General features: G+C 40.6%; 1 protein-coding gene across 3 annotated transcripts in view; it reads right to left on the bottom strand.

Annotated features, from left to right (window-relative positions):
- The window catches only part of LOC117501279 (chromodomain-helicase-DNA-binding protein 4-like), a 64,458-nt gene that overhangs the window by 28,184 nt on the left and 15,795 nt on the right, over positions 1–20,479 (bottom strand). For all 3 annotated transcript variants that reach the window (XM_034160120.1, XM_034160122.1, XM_034160121.1), the window contains 12 exons: positions 12,604–12,773; positions 10,332–10,565; positions 8,652–8,855; positions 8,081–8,289; positions 7,615–7,746; positions 7,429–7,528; positions 6,053–6,244; positions 5,751–5,951; positions 5,506–5,643; positions 5,265–5,386; positions 4,994–5,167; positions 3,822–3,963 (listed from right to left, as the gene is read on the bottom strand). In XM_034160120.1, the coding sequence (XP_034016011.1) occupies positions 3,822–3,963; positions 4,994–5,167; positions 5,265–5,386; positions 5,506–5,643; positions 5,751–5,951; positions 6,053–6,244; positions 7,429–7,528; positions 7,615–7,746; positions 8,081–8,289; positions 8,652–8,855; positions 10,332–10,565; positions 12,604–12,773 (2,018 nt within the window). The remainder of the gene's footprint in view (positions 1–3,821; positions 3,964–4,993; positions 5,168–5,264; positions 5,387–5,505; positions 5,644–5,750; positions 5,952–6,052; positions 6,245–7,428; positions 7,529–7,614; positions 7,747–8,080; positions 8,290–8,651; positions 8,856–10,331; positions 10,566–12,603; positions 12,774–20,479) is intronic.

The following is a 20,479-nucleotide window of genomic DNA, read 5'->3' as shown; positions in this document are numbered from 1 at the left end:
TTCTATGAGATTATTATCCCAATCCTCAGGTTGGGAATCGGGAATTTTTTCTGCCAAGCTTGGTCCAATATTTACAAAAAAATTATTAAAACCGTTGACTACCTCATCCTTATTTTCCTTCTTGACATTATTATCAATGAAATACTGAGGGTAACTCTGTTTTTTATTACCATTTTTGATAATGCTATTTAATATATCCCATATTCCTTTAATATTGTTTTTGTTATTATATAATATGTTACTATAATATTCCTTCCTACATACCCGTATAATATTAGTTAATCTATTTTTGTATTTCTTATATCTATTTTCTGCCTCTTTAGTCTTTAGTTTTATGAATTCTCTATACAGTGTATTTTTCTTATTACATGCATTTCGTAACCCTTTCGTCATCCATGGTCGAGCTTGGATTTTTTGTTTTCTGTAGTCTTGTTTAATTGGACAATTTTTATCATATAATGATGTAAATATTTGTAAAAAAGTTTCATATGCACTATCAACATCACTTTCACTGTATACCTTTTCCCAGTTTTGCTCCTGTAAATCCTTCTTTAGTGTGTTCATGTTTTCCTCTGTCCGCACTCGCCTGTATTTTATTTTCTCCTCTGGCTGATTCCGCCGATGGTTTCTATTATAAACGATGAAAACTGGTAGATGATCACTAATGTCATTGATTAATAATCCACTCACAGTGTTATTCTCAATATCATTGCTGAATATATTATCAATTAAGGTGGCACTATGGGATGTAATTCTGCTTGGCCTGGTGATTTTTGGATATAAACTCATACTGTACATTATACTGATAAATTCATCTGTTATTTTATGCTTATTTGGATTGAGCAGATCAATATTTAAGTCACCACAAATGAACACAGTTTTTTGATTAGTTTTTGAGAACATTTTTCCCATACAGTCAGTGAATGTTTCAATACTAGATCCTGGTGCTCTATATATACAGCTGACTAATACATTTTTGCTTTTTTCTTCACATATTTCAATAGTTATACATTCTAATAAGTTATCAATCACAGTTGTCATATTGTCTACTATTTTATAATCCATGTTCTTATCCACATACACAGCCACTCCTCCTCCACTCTTATTTTTTCTGTTTACACAATTAAATTCATATCCATCCAGTTCAAAATCCATTCCTTTATCTTCATTGATCCATGTTTCTGATATAGCAATTATGTTAAATATTTTTTTAAACTGACTTAAATATTCTTTAATGTTGTTAAAGTTTGCATATAGACTTCTGCTGTTGAAATGGATTATTGATAATTTGTTATCCGTTTTAATGATCCGATTAAACTGTTCATCTGTATAATAGCAACAACTGTCATTGATATTTGAGAAGAAATTATTGTCCGGGTCTATATCGTGCTCCAAGTCCAGTACATTGTGGTCTGTGTATTTAAATGTTCTCAGTTCTACTTTTCCATGATCAGCAATCCTTTGAGTTATATCCTTCTTGTCTCCAGATGTAGATGAATAGGTAGTAGATGAATAGGTAGTAGATGAAAATCCACACTTCCTCATCACTTTTTTCTGATGTCACAGATAGTAAAACAAACAATTTTTTTTAATCAGTTGATTAGGACTCAAGAGCTTGCCAAAAAAAAAAAAAAAAAAAAAAAAATTTATCATCTCCACTCACATGCCAAAATCACCAGCATTATTTATTTTGTAATCACCATTCTGTGTGTTTTCAGACTGAAGGTCTTTCTCCAAGGTTTAGTCTCCCTCACTGTCATCTAAATAAGGCTCAAAACGATAAGGCTGTATTCTTCAGAATAACCTCCAGACGAGAGTGGGGAGCAGGGGATCATCCAAAAACAGCTCGACCTCTGCTGTGTTTGCAACTGATTTGGACTTGAATCAGCAGGTCCCCTTCCCGTGATGACATAGCAACAATATGGCCGCGGCTGAGGGTTGAAATAGAGCGCAGGCTTCAGACAGCTGTGTATACTTCACCCGCACACTTATTGACTTTTACTGTTCAGGATTTTTTTTTTTAAATAAACATTTCATCATTTTTACTGATCAACTGTGCACATTTGTTGGTGTCACCAACACTTTAATAAATGTATTATTTAAACAAGAGCTCAACCTGGGCTGATTTCATTGTCAAACCTCTTTTAAGGATCAAACCTGGATGAAAGACTTCCTGAATCATTGTTTTTCACTTTCCTGTTTCAATAAGTGAGGCCGTGAGCTGAAGATGACCATTTAAGATCGTTAAGTTACTCCAATGCTTTAACAAGCGTTTAGTGCTAAAGTCCACTGTTCACACAAATGATCATGTGATTGTTTGTAAAAACAGTTTTTAGAGTTTGTAAAACAGTTCGAATGAAAACTATTAATTTTTGCTGTTATGAAAATGAGTGAACTCCCCCTCTCCTCCTTCCCTCCCCTCTCCTTGCTCACACCGTCTTTACCATTTTCTCCTCCTTCAAGCAAACGTGGAGCTTTCTGGAAACACAAAGCCTTTAAACTATAAAATAAGCATTGAATTACCTCCGCCAACGAAGTTGGAGGAGGCAAGAACTGATTCAATTTTGTAGGTCATAGGTCAAATTCAGGAAAAAATCTTGGAACATTGGGAAAAAATCCCTCTCTTTATCATTGAATGAATTTTCAAAAATTCATAACTGAAAAAAGATCAAATTTCTTTCATTATGTAGGATGGTATCCTTTATACACCGACAAAGTTTGATCCGGATCTGATCCAGAATACAGATTTTGTGGCCATTTAAATTTAACATTAAAAATGCCATTTAATGTATATTTTACATGATATCTTAACAAAAATGCCACTCTCTCTCTCATATTTGAAAGTGAGGTGCAGACTGGCACTCACTATCGCCTGACAATCTGGATCTGATCCAGATTGTGGATTTTGTGGACACGTGAATTTATATTGAAAAGCCCATTTGGTGTACATTCAGCATTATAGCTCAAGCAAAAGTGCCTCAATCACTCTCATTTTTAGGTTATGGATTTATCTACTCCACCAAAATTGGATGGAGGTTCCAACTTTATGCCTGTTTGTCTGTCTTCCAGTTATCAGTCAGAAACCAAGTACCAAAAAGCAATTACAAACTGTGCATAGCAGAGATAACCAATGTTCTGTGAAAATTATCTGAACAAACTTCAGAAACTGAAAAAGTTGAAAGAAAAACAAACACTGACAACACCATGAAAAACTTCAAGTGCATGAACTAAATGCATACTCCTGATATTTGATCACATCTAATTTAGCTTATGAAAAGCCACTTCTAACACGACTTTGACCTTAATAATTTTTCCAACGGTAAAACTATGGAACTGGAAACTAGCGTTGGCGGAGGTTTGCGCTCTACAAGCGCGGTGCTCTAGTTTCTGAATGTAACAGCAGCTACGGACACAGGAGGAACTCTGGATTATTTAATGAAAGATTTTGATGGAGTTCTTTTTTTCCTACTCAGACTGGCAGAGACGCTGCTTTCAACTGTGCTCCTCTCTGAGCTGCCGTTACACAGCTCTGTGACCTCACAGAAGACCAAAGTCGCTGACTGGCAACCTCTTTTTAAAAAATGTAGGTGTGAGGGCAGAACTTGGTGACCAGTGTGTCGCTACATGCAGCGCTGCAAGAATAAACTGTCATAATGGCTGGTATAAATGGCTGATATCGATATCTGCGAAAATGCCGATAATCGGTAAACTGTGTGTGTGGGGAAAGTGTAAACTTTCCCCACATACGTTTTGTTTTGGGGGCACATGGGTGTGAAACAGTGTGAATGTTAACGTGTTTGTCTGTGGTGTCTGGGTCATACCATAGCAGCTGTGGGGAAGAGGTAGGGGTGGTTGCAGCATTTTTTGAGGTCCATGACGACGTTGAGCAGAGAAACCTGGTTTCCACCTCCTTTTGTGTTCAAGGCCTCAAAGTTTTTCGTCAGAATAAATTTGTAGTACTTTCTGCAGGGAGAAAATAGATATTTTTTTATTCTGCCATGCCAGTCACCAAACAGCAGTCCTTGTCTCTTAAGCCTCGGTCCCACGGAGTGAAGAAGGAGCCACGCACCCTGTTTTTTTTTTTGTTTCGTGAGCTACCATGGCAGTATAGTGGCTCAGAGTGGCTCTTAGAGGCATTATCTTCAGTTAACGAGGCTCCTCTCTGAGCGTGGCGCTAATTTCAAGATGTTCAAAATTTAGCAACAACAGCGTGGCGCAGTTTGTGTTGGAGTTACTGCGACAGCTTAGAGGCATTTGCGTGGTGATTACGAGTCTGCTAAAAGCCCATTATCCGTGCGCCTGGCAGGTACGCAGGACCTGAGAGGCTATTTTTGGAGCGGCTCCTCCTCTTGCACACAATTCCACCTGCTCTGTGCACTGAGCTCTATATAAATAATGTAATCATTTTCTGCCAAACCTTGGATGCTGAAAACACCTCTAATCACTTCTGGAATCACAGAGGAATGTTTCATCTGGACGCTTTTTCCCCCCCCTCTCTTTCCTGCTCCATGTGGAATATATTTTGAACAGCTTAAGGTAGCTATTTTTAATGTTTTTATAGCTTGATAACATCACGCTACACAGCACTGCATGGCTCATACATGGCTCAGCATGGCTGATATGAGCCATGCTACATGTTAGATGAAAACGTGGGTCATTCTTTGAATAATCACTCCACACCCATGCATGGCTCCTTCTTCGTCTTTCATTATTCGGTGGGACCCAGGCTTTATTTTGTACTGCATTTCTCCAAAACAACAGAGCAAAAATTAGCCGCTTTTGGCTTGTGGAACTTCTGATCTACATGAAAATGATAAACGAAACATTGTTCAAGTACAGGTGATGTCTCGTTCTTGTTCTTACTCAAACATATACTTCCAACATCAATCTTAAAATAAAGTTACAGTTTTAAAAGCTATAAAGTTAGGATCTGAAGTGACAGTGGTGTCCATCACTTTCCCTGGATTTGTCACCTTTGAGCTTTGTGACTTACTTCTGCATGGGGCTGAGCTCCACTCTGACAATGAGCTCCGTCTTGGACGGCATGTTCTTGAAGACGTCGGCTTTCAGCCTCCTCAACATGTGCGGACCCAGCATGTCGTGCAGCTTCTTGATTTGGTCCTCTTTGGCAATATCGGCAAATTCCTCCAGGAACACTTCCAGGTTACTGGAGATGACAAAGAAAACAAGAAGCATCTCATTTCCAAACTGTTATGTGACATCCAGTCAGAAAACCTTTATTTTTCAGGCTGCATCTGCCCTACCTGAACCTTTCGGGGGTGAGGAAGTTGAGCAGGTGGAAAAGTTCTTCCAGGTTGTTCTGCAGAGGAGTTCCAGTCAGCAGCAGTTTGTGCTGCAGAGGGTAGTTGTTCAAAACTCTGAAAAACTACAACAGAGGACAGAAAAAAACATAACCATCTTTGGCATAACCGGTTTCCTGCTTTTGAACATGGTACAGCCAATGACTGTTCAAGAGCACAAACCAAATCAGCTGATCATCTGTACCTTCGATTGATTGTTTTTTAGCCTGTGGGCTTCATCCACCACCAGGCAGGCCCAGTCTATAGAGCCAAGAATTGCCATGTCGATGGTGATCAGCTCATACGAGGTCAGTAGCACATGGAACTTAATAGACGAGTCTTTCTGTTGGGAGTCAAAGAGAGAAGTTAAAACTCGTTAAACAAAACTCAAAGCCTTTCATCTTTACCAATCACAAAAACAACCAATCATTTGCAGTAGTTTTCTTGTACCTTCATCCTGGACGCCTTCTTCCCACCACGGATGGCATTGTCCTCAAAGGAGAACTCGTTCTCTCGAATGACAGCTCTGCTGTCCTTGTCACCAACATAGGTCACCACATACATGTCAGGTGCCCACATCTCAAACTCTCTCTCCCAGTTGATGATGGTGGAGAGTGGGGCGCTGACCAGGAAGGGACCTTTGGAGTGCCCCTGGAGGTAAAGAAACCTCTTCAGTGCTACAGTTTTGGATAAAGTGCAGTTCCAGAAGCAATATAACATAAAGAGCCAACATGAACAACAAAACCAGCCACCTCTTTATAGAGTGAATTGAGGAAGACAGCAGTCTGCACAGTCTTTCCCAAACCCATCTCATCAGCCAGGATGGTGTCAGTGCCCTGAGCCCAGGAGAACCGCAGCCAGTTGAGTCCCTCCAACTGGTACGGATGCAGCGTCCCCCCCGTGGCATCGAGGTAGTCTGGCTGACGGTCAAACTTTATGGTTGGCTGAAAACAGACAACAGATAAAAATCTAAAAGCACCGAAAAGAGTCAGACCTCAATTCACCATTTTAATTATTTAGTTTAGTTTACATGGATGCACTGGGATCCCTACAAAGTACAATTTAAAAGGGGTGTGTGATATAAATCATCTACAATACAATCACCATTATTGTTTTAACGATGTGCAATCTGATGTTATTGAGTATTTAAGGTGCTGAGCAACGTTGCCAGAATGGGCCCGTTTTAAACTTTATTTTGCAGGTTGAAGGTGCTTTTTGAACAGTCTCTTGGCTGGAAATCATCAGCTGCATCTGTCAACATTGCAACACAGCTGAAGATCGACAGTCACATGATCTTTTGCGAGCAGTGTCACTGCAACATAGGTTAGATCTTAGCATGACTAAGGTTAAAGAATATAAGGGAAAAAAGACAACATGCAGACACCTTCAGCCTTGAAATCTACCTCGAAGATTTAGCTCCTAGACTTGCATCAACCTCACCAGTGGCAGTGGTTTGGATTTGATGAGACAGACTTTGCTTAAAAGACTGCAAAGTGCAAAATGTGTCAGAAACCTGTTGCTGATGAAGTTCAACAGTGAACTTGTTTCGCCACCTGTGAACTAACCACTGCAAGGAAAATAAAGAACACGAAAAGTTTGACTGCCCACGAAACACCTGAATCAGCCAAGATGCCTGCACACCACACCCAGCAAATTTAATTTGATTCAAATAATATTTTCATGTGACTAATGCTTTTCTATTGTTTTTACTTTAATGCTGAAATTTTAAGGAAAGAAAAGCTATTTTACGTCAACATTGTGCCATTAGGAACAATAAATGTCTACTTGCACTGACTTTTACAAGCACATTTTTGAAGAATCTCCTCTATCGCAATAGTCAGTCACAAAAACATTAAGTTTTTTTGTCCATATCGCACACCCCTACAGTCTAAATGCTGAAAGCCTGGTAAGAGCTGCTGTGAATAACTCTGACCGCCTCTGCTGCTGCAGGTACCAAAGTTAAACATTCTGTCTGTCATGTCTGACATTACTTCCTTAATGCATTTCACCAAAAAAAAAAAAAAAAAAAAACATTCTGAGACTTTCCCTGTTAAATGGTAAAAGCGCTGTGCTGGAAACTGTGGCATGAAGCGGATGACTCAGGTAAATAAACAAACTGTGGACTTACGTCAACCACGGGGTTCTCAGGAGGCCTGTCTGGCTTCTTCACTCGTCCTTTCACCTTGATCTTCTTCCCTGGTTTGCCATCATCTCCCATCATCAGCTCTCTGTAGAAAAAGTAAAACTGTTCGCATTGGGTTTGGTTTCTATGTTACTCTGTGGTACAACAGTGACTTCCTGTACTTTTTCGTACCTGTGGTTCCAGTACTGCACCTTATATGTATCAAAATCTGGTATATCCATGTCCTCGGACTCCCAGGTCACCTGATCATATGGAAGTTCTCGCCATTTGATCAAGTAATGAACATCGCCTTTCCTGTCCACACTGTAAAGAGCATAAAGAATCAGCTTCAAATCAGCTTCTCATACTTTAATGATATGAAAACATTTGCTATGAAATAGATTTACACTTTATTAGATTTACATTTAATTAAAGTAGATTTACGCCAATCCCCCTGAAAGCAAAACCAATTTATCATCAAACTGGATTGAAAAAATGTGCAAAAAACTTTATTTGAATTGAGATAGGTAAGATAAAATAATTCAAATCTCTATAATTAGGTTGTAGTTGGTACTTCAATATTCAGGGTTTTTTTTTGTTTTTGTTTTGTTTTGTTTTTTTTAAGTGTAATGCAACTGATCAGAGTTGTGTCCCGGACCTGTGGTTTAGGAGGCGGTGGATCATCAGCCACTCCATCTTGATGCCAAAGCGGAGGTACTTCTCCTCCAGCTGTGCATATATGGGATCCTTGTTCTTCCTCTTGGTGCTTTTGTCCTCGTCACCATCACCAAAGTCAATGGGTGGTGGCTCATCCATGTCATTCTTTCTCTGGTAGTTCCTGAACATCACCTGGCAGTGCAGCTCCAGCTACACATAGAAAAAAATGACCCATTTATGCAGGAAAAAGGAGTCAAATGTTGCATTTGGATCATACTTAGCATCATGTTATAAATTTAGATGTGTAAAAACACAAAGTTTGCTTTCCCCCAACAAAGATGAAGTCACTACTTGCTGCACTTGCATGTTTTTGTGACATCATAAAGCAGTTAAGGTTTAAAATTAAAATTATGAGTATGCCCAGATTACAGATCGGAAGTATGAAACTCAGCCTAGAAACAACTGAGTGTGCATGTTTTCATTCCTAATGGTTATATGAACGGGTGATTAGACTAGTGAACTCCGCCCCCTTTTGCTCAGGTGAAGGAGTCTGTGGTTAGCTCTCTACACACCTGCAGCTCGGTGACCCATGAGCAGTGCCAGTAGGATAAGTTGGCCCATTTGGCAAAGAATTCCCTCTCTGGCCGCCCTGCCAGCGGGGCGGGGTCAGGGGAGTCAGCTGGAAGATCTACAGGGCGGGGTACAGGTGTAGGGGGCGGGGGATCTCCCCATCGCCATGTCAGGATCTTCTGCACCTTCCCCTTCATTGGTGGACACTGCATGAGACAAATGAACAGAGATTTACTTTCTGCCATACTGGACTAACTCACTTAAAAAGATGATCAATAACAAGCATCATAGTCACACTAAAATTTATAATAAATGAACAAATCCCCCAGATACACCCTGCCAACTAGGCAGGGCTGGAAATACTGTGATGTCACCATCTTTGCGTAAGGCCTACTGAAGTCATCAGGTTGTCAGGGTGGAGCCAGTCACAATCCATAAGTATTTAATGTTCAATTATTTGATTAGAGAAAAAAAAAAATTAACATCAGTACCATCTAAGAGTGGCAGCTGAACACATGCTGGAAGAACATACTAATAACAGAATAGAAGAAGAAGGGTACAGTCATCGTCCTCTGCATTTAACCAATCATAAATTACAATTAGACCCAATCCAACCACTAGGAGCAGTGGGCAGCCCCAGTTCAGTGCTAGGGAGACCAACTCCAGATGTAGAGACGCTGCCTTGGTCAGGGCCAGAGAAGGTGCAGACCCTAAATAAGCATGTTTTTGATTGTGGGAGGAAATAGGCATGCCCGGAGGGAACCCGCACAAACATGGGGAGAACATGCAAACGCCACACAGAAAGGACCAGGCGACAGGGCTCTCAAGTTGAGATACGCTCAAGCAGTTATTTCCCACCAAATCTTGTCTTGTAGGTCATAGCAGTGGAATGTCATGCATTAGCATGAGAGCGTGACAACATATTGAGTCTCGCACCAAGTGCATGAAAACTGCGCGAGTCTCACTCCAAATGAGTGCGGGCTTGAGAGCTCTGAGGCGGGAAGCCATCCCACGACCTTCTTCCTATGAGGCATCAGAACTAAGCACTAAGGCACTGTAATTAGCTAAGCTAGTAAGCTGAATGAGCCACTGAACTAACTAGAATTTTGCTATCCTTATCATTTAGGGTTTTTCTTTTTTCTTTCTTTTGCCTGGCCCTGGTTCTTCTGGGTTGTAACAGCAGATGTGGTAGACTGTGATTTCCTGCTGGTATACTGTAAACAGACAAGCCAATACTTTAACTCCTTGACACATGAATCTACGAAATAAAGCAACCCAAAATTCACAAACACTTTTCAAAATGTCAAAGAATAAAATGGCCCCTTCATAAAATCCTGGATATTCATTCAGTAACTTTCAAATAAAAGAACTAAATATTTCAGAATTTCTTAATGACAAACTCCTGTTAAGCTACAGTGATGTAAACTATTAAAAAACTGCATCATGTCCCTGTTGAACACAATCTTCTGTAGTTTGATGATATTGTAAAATTAAAAATTATTCTGAGCAGGAATGTTTTTTATGCAATCAAAACTTCTTAATTATGAAAAGATCAGCAGAAAGCAAACGGACATCCTTTGGGTAAAAGACAACACTTGCAGATTTTTCTTCTTGATTGTAGAAACCACACATCCTTCGGCATGTCAATCACACTGTGTGCTCCTGACTGGTGGCAAGCTCACCATGCAGCGGGGGCAGATCCACTCCCCGTTGGGGATCTCAGGGAGTGGCGGGTTGAGACAGTGGATGTGGTAAGAGGACGGGCAGGAGTCGCAGCAGAGGAGCTCTCCTCCGTCCTTACACACCCTGCAGAACTCCATATGGTGGTCATCCTCCTCCATCTCTACCATCTCACCGTTATCATCCTCGCCCTCAGATGCTTCCTCCCTCGCCTCCCACTGGATGCCCTCTTTTTCCTGGTGTTGAAAAAGAATTTTGCTTAGACATTGAAAAACATTTTCTAGTTCCTGTTGCACTTTCTTGAGTTGAGCAGCCCTTTCAATAAGTTTTACAGTGAGCAGAAAAACCAAATTAGTGGACAGCGAGGCAACCATTATGTCAACATTGCAGCAACTTTACTGTCTGAATGATGCAACAAGAGCACTGTGAGCATCTGTGATGAAACGGGCAAACATTTTTAAAATTACACAGAAAATTATGCAAACTGATTAATTCTGAAAGATCCCTTCACACATAACACAACTGAAACCGACTAGCACACGAAGGAGGAATTGCATGCAAGTCGTGAAAAATCGGAGCCACCTCTAACGCCTCGTAGACCTGTCATTACAACTATTCGCGCACACCAGCGGCCAAAAGATAGAGAGTGCCCTGTGTGAGCCCATTCAGTCCCCCCCATGGCAGGTGTCGGCCAAATTCCAGGTGACACACAAGAACATCCAACACTGCTCGCTGAACACTTAGAAAATGTGGGGCCATTCACGCTGTTAGCATGAAAATGGTGAACACGCGACCACTTATGATACTTATCTCTTATGATGCTAAACTGCTAAAAAAAATGTATCTTTATTACCGATAACTGATACCTTTCAGTATTGATTCGGAAGCGGCCACATCAGATTACACTGTCGGCACACTTGCATGGAATGCTGATATGTATGTATAGATGGGGAGCGGCCAGCCAGAGCGCACACAGCATAGTGAGCCGCCTCTCAGCTGACCGCTGGCCAGAGACTCACTGACAGCTGGAAATGACGGCTCAGTGCACACGACGTGTCACATTAAGAACAGAGAGACCACAGCCAGCACAGGTATAGAAATAATTACTACAATAAGTACATACACAATTACATGACAAAATAACTAAAAATTAAAAAGAGAACATAACACAGAAACAGAGTGTGACACTTTGGTCTTTGCGCTGAATGGACAGGGGGCGTGGCTGGCTGCCAACAGCAGCAGCTGTTGAGATCGCGGGTCCTGGACGTCACAGCTGTAGAACACGTACCGTGTTTTGACGGACATGACTTACAACTGTCCGCTGTGACGTGCATTTGTATGCTTGCTGTCGTCACATGGAAATACATAAAACATATCACTTTTGCAACGGGCTGGAGCGTGCACACAGAGTGAACATTAACAGGCTGTCCCAGGTGAAACAGTCAGACCACATGGACACACGTGTCCTGTGAGTGATGTGCTGCAGGACTACGCCAAGCCAACAGTGCCACAAATGCGCCACTTTCAGTCACGTATCACCAAAAATATGCTGTAACAAATGCTGTTTTGGTCAGTTATTACGGCACTTTTTTCGCCATAATTAAAGATGATGAAAACTTCCTTTTCATCTACATCGAATGATTTCGCTCTCTTTTTTTTTTTTTAATCTGTTTATCTCCTTGTTGATTTTAGGTATTTTACACTCCTGTTATAAGACGGTGTTTGTCGCGCAGTGGTAAAGTTTCTGTCTGTTAATCAGAGCTTTTGTAAACTGCAGGGTCGAATTCTGCGAGTGGCATTTATTTTTTATTTAACCGCTGGGTTCTGTATTGCATCCACTTTCATATCAACTCAGTGATTTTCACTAATTATACACAAATATCTAATCTATCAGTGTCCGGTGATTGTAGTAATTATTTATAAACCAGGCTGGACATAAGACCTAACGAGAGCGCACTGCTTCATTCATGTCATTTCGTGACTGTACATCTGTGACCATGAGTCATATACAGAAGCACAGAGGGATCATACTTGTATTGTCTGCTTGATAAGAGGAATTAAATATTGGACATTGCATTTTTGTTTTTAAATGGTGTGTAGTTTTTATTTTTTGTTTCTCCACAGCAGTGCGTGATGTGGTTCCACACGCTCCAGCTCGTTTGGTTTTTTCCCCTCCACATCAGCGGTGCGATGTGGTTCTACACGTTCCAGCTGTACCCTAGGCTGGAGCCTATTCAATAACAAACACAAACAACAGTGAAGCTTGTTACTTACGCAGTGCGGACAACTCCAGGTTCCCTCGGGGGCTTTCTCCATGTCAGGGTCCAGGCAGACCATGTGGTATGCTCGTGGACAGGTGTCACACAGGATAATCTCACCGCCCTGTTGGCAAACCTCACAGTAGTCCTGATGGTCTGTCTCGTAGCCATCGCCATCGTCAGTTTCTGATAATGAATAAAGTTCTCTCATGATTTTGCTTTCAACCAACAAACAGGATAAGTTAAATCATACTCCAGCGACACTTTTTGACATTCCACTGTGGTGACTCTCTCAGCAGCAAACCTGCTCAGCAAATTATCTGTCCTCACCAAAAGCACAGGCACTTTGTCCATAACACACCATCAACACTATCCTATACAGATCCTTTTTAAGTTAAAACTATTCTGCACCATGTGGGAATAATTCAGTATAGATCATCAGACAAATCGTTACACTTCTTTTTTTCTTTTGTATTTTTAAAATACTGATAAACATTTACATAAAAACAACAAGGTTTACATTGTGTAGTGCTGACACACACACACACACACACACACACACACACACACACACACACACACACACACACAACCAACCCCTGGCAATAATTATGGAATCACTGGCCTCGGAGGATGGTCATTCAGTTGTTTAATTTTGTAGAAAAAAAGCAGATCACAGACATGACACAAAACTAAACTAATTTCAAATGGGAACTTTCTGGCTTTAAGAAGCACTATAAGAAATCAAGAAAAAAAAAATTGTGGCAGTCAGTAACGGTTACTTTTTTAGACCAAGCAGAGGGAAAAATGGATATAAATGAAAAAATGAATGAAATATGGACTCAATTCTGAGGAATAAATTATGGAATTTTCATCCCCAAAACTAACACCTGCATCAAATCAGATCTGCTCCTTAGTCTGCATCTAAAAAGGAGTGCTCACACCTTGGAGAGCTGTTGCACCAAGTGGACTGACATGAATCATGGCTTCAACATGAGAGATGTCAATTGAAACAAAGGAGAGGATTATCAAACTCTTAAAAGAGGGTAAATCATCATACAGTGTTGCAAAAGATGCTGGTTGTTCACAGTCAGCTGTGTCTAAACTCTGGACCATCAAAGCGTCAAAATAGAAAACTTAAAGCAATATGTCTCAAAAATCGAAAATGCACAACAAAACAACTGAGGAACAAATGGGAGGAAACTGGAGTCAACGTCTGTGACCGAACTGTAAGAAACCGCCTAAAGGAAATGGGATTTACATACAGAAAAGCTAAACGAAAGCCATCATTAACACCTAAACAGAAAAAGACAAGGTTACAATGGGCTAAGGAAAAGCAATCGTGGACTGTGGATGACTGGATGAAAGTCATATTCAGTGATGAATCTCGAATCTGCATTGGGCAAGGTGATGATGCTGGAACTTTTGTTTGGTGCCGTTCCAATGAGATTTATAAAAATGAATGCCTGAAGAGAACATGTAAATTTCCACAGTCATTGATGATACGAGGCTGCATCTCAGGTAAAGGCACTGGGGAGATGGCTGTCATTACATCATCAATAAATGCGCAAGTTTACGTTGATATTTTGGACACTTTTCTCATCTCATCAATTGAAAGGATGTTTGGGGATGATGAAATCATTTTTCAAGATGATAATGCATCTTGCCATAGAGAAAAAACTGTGAAAACATTCCTTGCAAAAAGACACATAGGGTCAATGTCATGGCCTGCAAATAGTCCGGATCTTAATCCAATTGAAAATCTTTGGTGGAAGTAGAAGAAAATGGTCCATGGCAAGGTTCCAACCTGCAAAGCTGATCTGGCAACAGCAATCAGAGAAAGTTGGAGCCAGATTGATGAAGAGTATTGTTTGTCACTCAAGTCCATGCCTCAGAGACTGCAAGCTGTTATAAAAGCCAGAGGCAGTGCAACAAAATACTAGTGATGTGTTGGAGCGTTCTTTTGTTTTTCATGATTCCATAATTTCTTCCTCAGAATTGAGTGATTCCATATTTTTTTCCCTCTACTTGATCTAAAAAAGTAAGTTACTGACTGCCACAATTTTTTTTCCTGATTTCTTATAGTGTTTCTTAAAGCCAGAAAGTTGCCATTTGAAATGACTTTAGTTTTGTGTCATGTCTGTGATCTGCTTTTTTTCTACAAAATTAAACAACTGAAGCCTCGGTCCAACCGAGTGAAGAAGGAGCCACGCACCCTGTTTTTTTGTTTCGTGAGCTATCGTGGCATTATAGTGGCTCAGAGTGGCTCTTAGAGGCATTATCTTCAGTTAACAAGGCTCCTCTCTGAGCGTGGTGCTAATTTCAAGATGTTCAAAATTCAGCAACAACAGCGTGGCGCAGTTTGTGTTCGAGTTACTGCGACGGCTTAGAGGCGTTTGCGTGGTGCTTACGAGTCTGCAAAAAGTCCATTATCCATGCGCCTGGCACCTTCGCAGGACCTGAGAGGCTATTTTTGGAGCGGCTCCTCCTCTTGCTCACACAATTGCACCTGCTCTGTGCGCTGGACTCTATATATTTTCTGACAAACCTTGGATGTTGAAAACACTTCTAATCACTTCTGGCATCACAGAGGACTGTTTCATCTGGACACTTTTTTTCCTCTTTCCTGCTCCATGTGGGATGTATTTTGAGCAGCTTACGGTAATTATTTTTAATGTTTTTTATAGCTTGATAAAACAGTTTCTTGCTATAAAAGTATGTCTGTATGTTGATGTCTGTTGTATGTAAAAGTATGTTGATTTAATATGTTGTTAATGGATCACTGTGCATGCGCACTGAGGCAGGACCTGAGAGGCTATTTTTGGAGCAGTCTCCTCTTTGAGCACCAAATTCCACCTGCTCTGTGCGCTGGACTCTATATAAAATAATTATTTTGTAGCGGATTAATCATTTTCTGTCAAACCTTGGATGCTGAAAATACCTGTAATCACTTCTGGAATGAATGTATCACATGAGCTCCGCTGTGTGTGCGCACTGAGGCAGTAGTGACTCCTCATCACGCTTCAAACGAGCATTTAGGCAGAACGCCAGCTCACAAAAGAGTGATATTTCAGTCAATATTGGATGAACACAAAGTTAAAATTTGGGTGACTGCGTGAAAGTGGATGTGTGTTTAAAGCCATGGAAGATAATAACTCCAGTGGAGCAGCTAAGAGCAGGAGCTGTGCGGCAACACAGGTGGAGAGCGCGCAAAAGAGCGATTTTGAAGACATAACACAAAGTTAAAAGTTGTATCATGGTGACTTGTAAGCTGCGGAAGAAATAAAGAAATATATATACTGAAAATGATCCACAGGTGTATATAATAAAACGGCCACCTCATTCTATATGCAGAATGGCACAGCGCGCAAAAGAGCGCTTTTGCAGAAATAAACAGACGAACACAAAGTCAAAAGTGGAATCACGTTGTAAAAATGACTGCGCTTAAAGCCAGGGAAAAAATAAAGCCAGCAAGCCATGGATGGAACGGAAGCCAGAAAGAGCAGAGAGGCAGCTGTCCATGAAAGGACAACAGCAGCGCGCGCGCGCAACAGAGCAATTTTGCATAAATAAACGGACAAACAAAGTTTTGTGTGTTTAAAGCCGCAAAAAAAAAAAAAAAAAAAAAAAAAAAAAAAAAAAAAAAAAAAAAGCCAGAGAGCCGCGGAGCCAGCGAGGAGCACAGAGGCGGCTCTCCAGGAACCCGTGGTTCGGGTCTAGCTGGTCTGGTGCATTACAGGTGGACTGCAGCCTGGCACACAGTGCACAACTGCAGAACTGTGATGGAGTGTCTATTTTTGGAGTGCGTTAAAAAAAAAAAAGAAGCGACATCTTTAAATGCTGCTGTGAATCTGTGAATTGAAAACCCACACTTTGAAGGGACCAGGTGTGGGAGGGCTGGAGGTTTGGACCAAACTCATGCCTAAACGTGCGCCAACATGGTGTTATCATGGTGCTACGTGGCTTAGTGTGGCTGATGCGAGCCATTCGAGGCTGTAATGACAGGTCGGTCGTGGGTCACTAGAGGCTGCTACGCGGCACATGCGGGGTACAGAGAGGCACATAGTGGATACGTGTTAAGATGAAAACGTGGGTCATTCTTCAAATAATCACCCCACACCCATGCGTGGCTCCTTCTTCAGCCGTCATTATTCGGTGGGACCGAAGCTTGAATGAACATCCTCCCAGGTTGGCGCGCGCGCACGCACACACTGAACTTATTTGGCACACAATTCGTCAATAAGAAAGACTGATATACAAGAGAATTCCACAGTGACGTGTGACCAAAAAGGGATGAGCAGAAGCAAGGCTTATAAACGCCCCCTCCCTCCCTCCCTCCCTCCATAGATACATCCATACATACACATTACCTACCCCCAGAGCAAGCACACAGGCGACAGTGGTAAGGAAAAACTCCCTCTGATGTACTGAGGAAGAAACCTCAAGCAGACCAGACTCTAAGGGGTGACCCTCTGCTTAGGCTATGCTACAAATACATTTAACAACACAAACTCAAATCCCATTATCATAAACATATCAAGTGAACACCGTGTCTTCGTCTACATACATATACAGTATACACACACCAACATACACCTTCACATACATACATAATTACACACACACACATATACATACACAAATGAATGTTACTGATTTCACAATTACAACTAACAACACAAAACTCACCGTACTTTATTAGATTCATATCTTGAAAACATCATTTTTTTTATATTGATTTTTAAACTGATTGATATTTGGACATCGTTTGAGGTCATCCGTCAAGTTATTCCATAATCTAGGGCCACACATGGAGACACAGAAACCTTTCCTGGTCGTCCGAGCGCCAGCAATTTTAAAATGATACAAGCCCCGTAAATTATATTTTCCTTCTCTCTCAGTAAAATATTCTTGATTTCTAAATGGCACTTGTTTATTTTTCACTTTGTGCATTAATTGAACAGTCTTGAACGAAATCATATCATTAAGTTTTTTCCAGTATCTTTGAAAATTGTGACAGTAGAGACACAGGCCTGTAGTTAGTAAAAAGATGCTTGCTGCCAGATTTGAATAAAGGTATCACTTTTGCCATACATATATATATATATATATATATATATATATATACATACACACACACACACACACACACACACACACATACATTTCGCGGAGTACACCGCGTCGTGCATTAAAACCATGTAATGCACGGCTTCTCATTGTTTAATCAGCCTCTACTTTCTAGCATTAAAAAGATTAATGAATTCATTGATGTATCTAATAAAAAGATACTGGATTACAGAAGTGACTAAGTAACTACCCCCAATTGTCCAGTATTTTTTTCATAAACGACTTGAGCACCCTTTTACGGCCCATTGAATCTGTTATAGGGAGTCTCACTGAGCCTCTCACAATTTGTTGATTTCTTTGTAAGACGTTTTTCACAGTTTACCATCATATCATGGGGATACAACTGATGTTCTAAATTTAATCAACAACTGGAATTGTAAAAGTGATGATGTCCTTGTGTCTTTGGATGAAGAAAGTCTTTATACATGTATCTCACCACATAGGCTTATAAGCCATGTCATTTTACCCTGCCAAACGTCCCACTGATGTGTCCATCAGAATTTCGTATAAATGTTGTCGAGATTATTTTATCAAATAACTTTCAAATATTCCAGCAAATTTTATTGACACTTACAAGGGACTGCAACAGGGAGTGCTTTTTCTCCTTATGCCTGTTTGGTGATGGGTTTATGGGAAGAAAAACATTTTCAATGTTGAAAATAACCTCTTTCATTCTGAAATATCACTGCGGCGTAGGTACATTGATGATGTCCTTTTAAAAAGGGGACCGCAGTCTCGTTTGAACCCTGAGTGATAGTGTGATCTGAGCAGTTATGGGGACTGCCGGTCCCGTTGTGCAATATATACACAGCATAACTTCACATGGAAAGAATGGTGTACTGTTTTGGTTTCGGCTGCAATCACCGAAGCAGTCACGAAAAGTGCTTTTTTTTGGTTCCCAGTCAAGAAGGGAAAACGAAGCGAATGAGAGACGTCGTGTCAGTTAGTGTTAGCCTACACAGCTAACCAGAGTAGCTCACCTGCAAAACCGCCTCGACATGTTTGTGCTCCGGGTTATAAACACACATCAACACACGTCCACTTTCCCACCGCAGTCACTTTTTCTTTGTATTATCACTGTTTGCGTGTAATTTGCAGAAAATCTCAGAGAAAATGCCGTGTTTTTGTCCCTGGAAGTAGAGAAATTATGTCATATGTGCCACATTTTACCCCTTTAACGCCCACTCTCAGACGAGACTGCAGTGCCCAATTTGGAAGGGCACAGGCAATGAGTTAAATCAATTTTTGACTTATGTAAAGTCCACCACAGACTATTTTTCCTTCACTATGGAATATAACTTTCAGTTCATTGACTTTTTCGATCTTACAATTTTTAAGGATGGAAAAAATATTTTACAATCCACCATTTACTACAAACCTCTTAGTAGGAATACTTTGCCGATAGCAGACAGTAACCACCCGCCTCATTTAGTTTGCAACATATCAGTGAGCCAGTTTTTGCGAGTTAGAAGAAATTGTAGCACCACAACTGATTTTATCTCAAAAGCAGTTCATCTAGCGCACCGTTTTGAACAAAGTGGTTATGATAAAACTGACATCATTAAAGCATGGGATAGGGATTTGAATCCTGATCGAGTCCCACTGCTTAAGAAAAAAAATCCAAGTCTCTTTCAACATCTAAATTATCAGGGTTGTGAAATGAAAATTGTGAAATCCGAGGAAAATATGCAGGGGGTCTGAGGGTGGGGGTGGTGGGTTACAGCTCCCCAGGAGCTGGGGTCTAGGGCCCCGTGGGGCCCCAGAATTAAATTTTTATCTAACGATACTTTTTCAGCATCTCTTGAGAGAACAAATCTCAAAATTAGTGGATTTTTAAATGATCCTCTATTCAACCTTTTATGTGACCTGTCAATGATGATGTTAAAATAACAGAATATGACATGGAAGTAGGACCTGTAATGATTTTCCTTTTAATTGTAAACCAAATTATGCATTAACTCAGAACAATTAAACTACATGAAATTTATGAAGACTTCAAAAACCACAGCTAAAGCTTGTAGAATATTTGGAAAATCATGGTAAAATATCAATAACATACCTTATAGTAAAAAGTCACATATTCTTGTGTAAATTCATGCAGCCTAAATCCATTCAAAGCCACGTCTTTTTTACAATGAAAGTCTAGATTAGTGAAAAAAGTCACATAATCTTGTCTAAAATCCTGTTTGAACAGCAGAATGTTTATTTTTCAGGGAGAGAAAAATTCTTACCGTGTTTCCTGGGGGCAGTTCACTTTTCCCGTTTCTTTTATCTTTCAGGTGTGTTGATGAAGTCAGCGACGATTCCACGGATTCTTGTCCTCATAAGACTTTTTCGAACAGTCTTTCTCGCCATCTTCTCTCTGTGACGTCGCTCCATGACACAGACATGCTGCACAAATCTTCTTTTAAAAACTTGAAAGCTCTAAAAGATTGGGATGTCCACATGCTAAGTTTAGCTGTGGTGCCACACAGGAGCCACGCAGCGTCGCCGCAGCAACCAACCAGGCCTGCTTTACGACAACTGTCGTAACGGCTACGCTTTTGAGTGCCATTTTTCCTCCACGAAACTCCGTGGAGCCAAAGAAACTGATTTGTATCTGTGACACACAGATCAGTGTCCGTGGACTTATAAAGCTTACATGATGTCGTAAAAAAAGAGAAGGCTTTGCGATAAGCATTTTAAAAACTCAGTGATGTTCACGATTACAGAGTACAAATAGTACTGATTCTTGTTCCTTAATGTTACATCTGGTAAATTTG

Source organism: Thalassophryne amazonica, chromosome 20, assembly GCF_902500255.1.
Source record: "Thalassophryne amazonica chromosome 20, fThaAma1.1, whole genome shotgun sequence".
In the NCBI taxonomy this organism is placed as follows: domain Eukaryota; kingdom Metazoa; phylum Chordata; class Actinopteri; order Batrachoidiformes; family Batrachoididae; genus Thalassophryne; species Thalassophryne amazonica.
The sequence above is the reverse complement of the archived record's forward strand: the minus strand, read 5'-3'. Positions and strand labels throughout refer to the sequence as shown.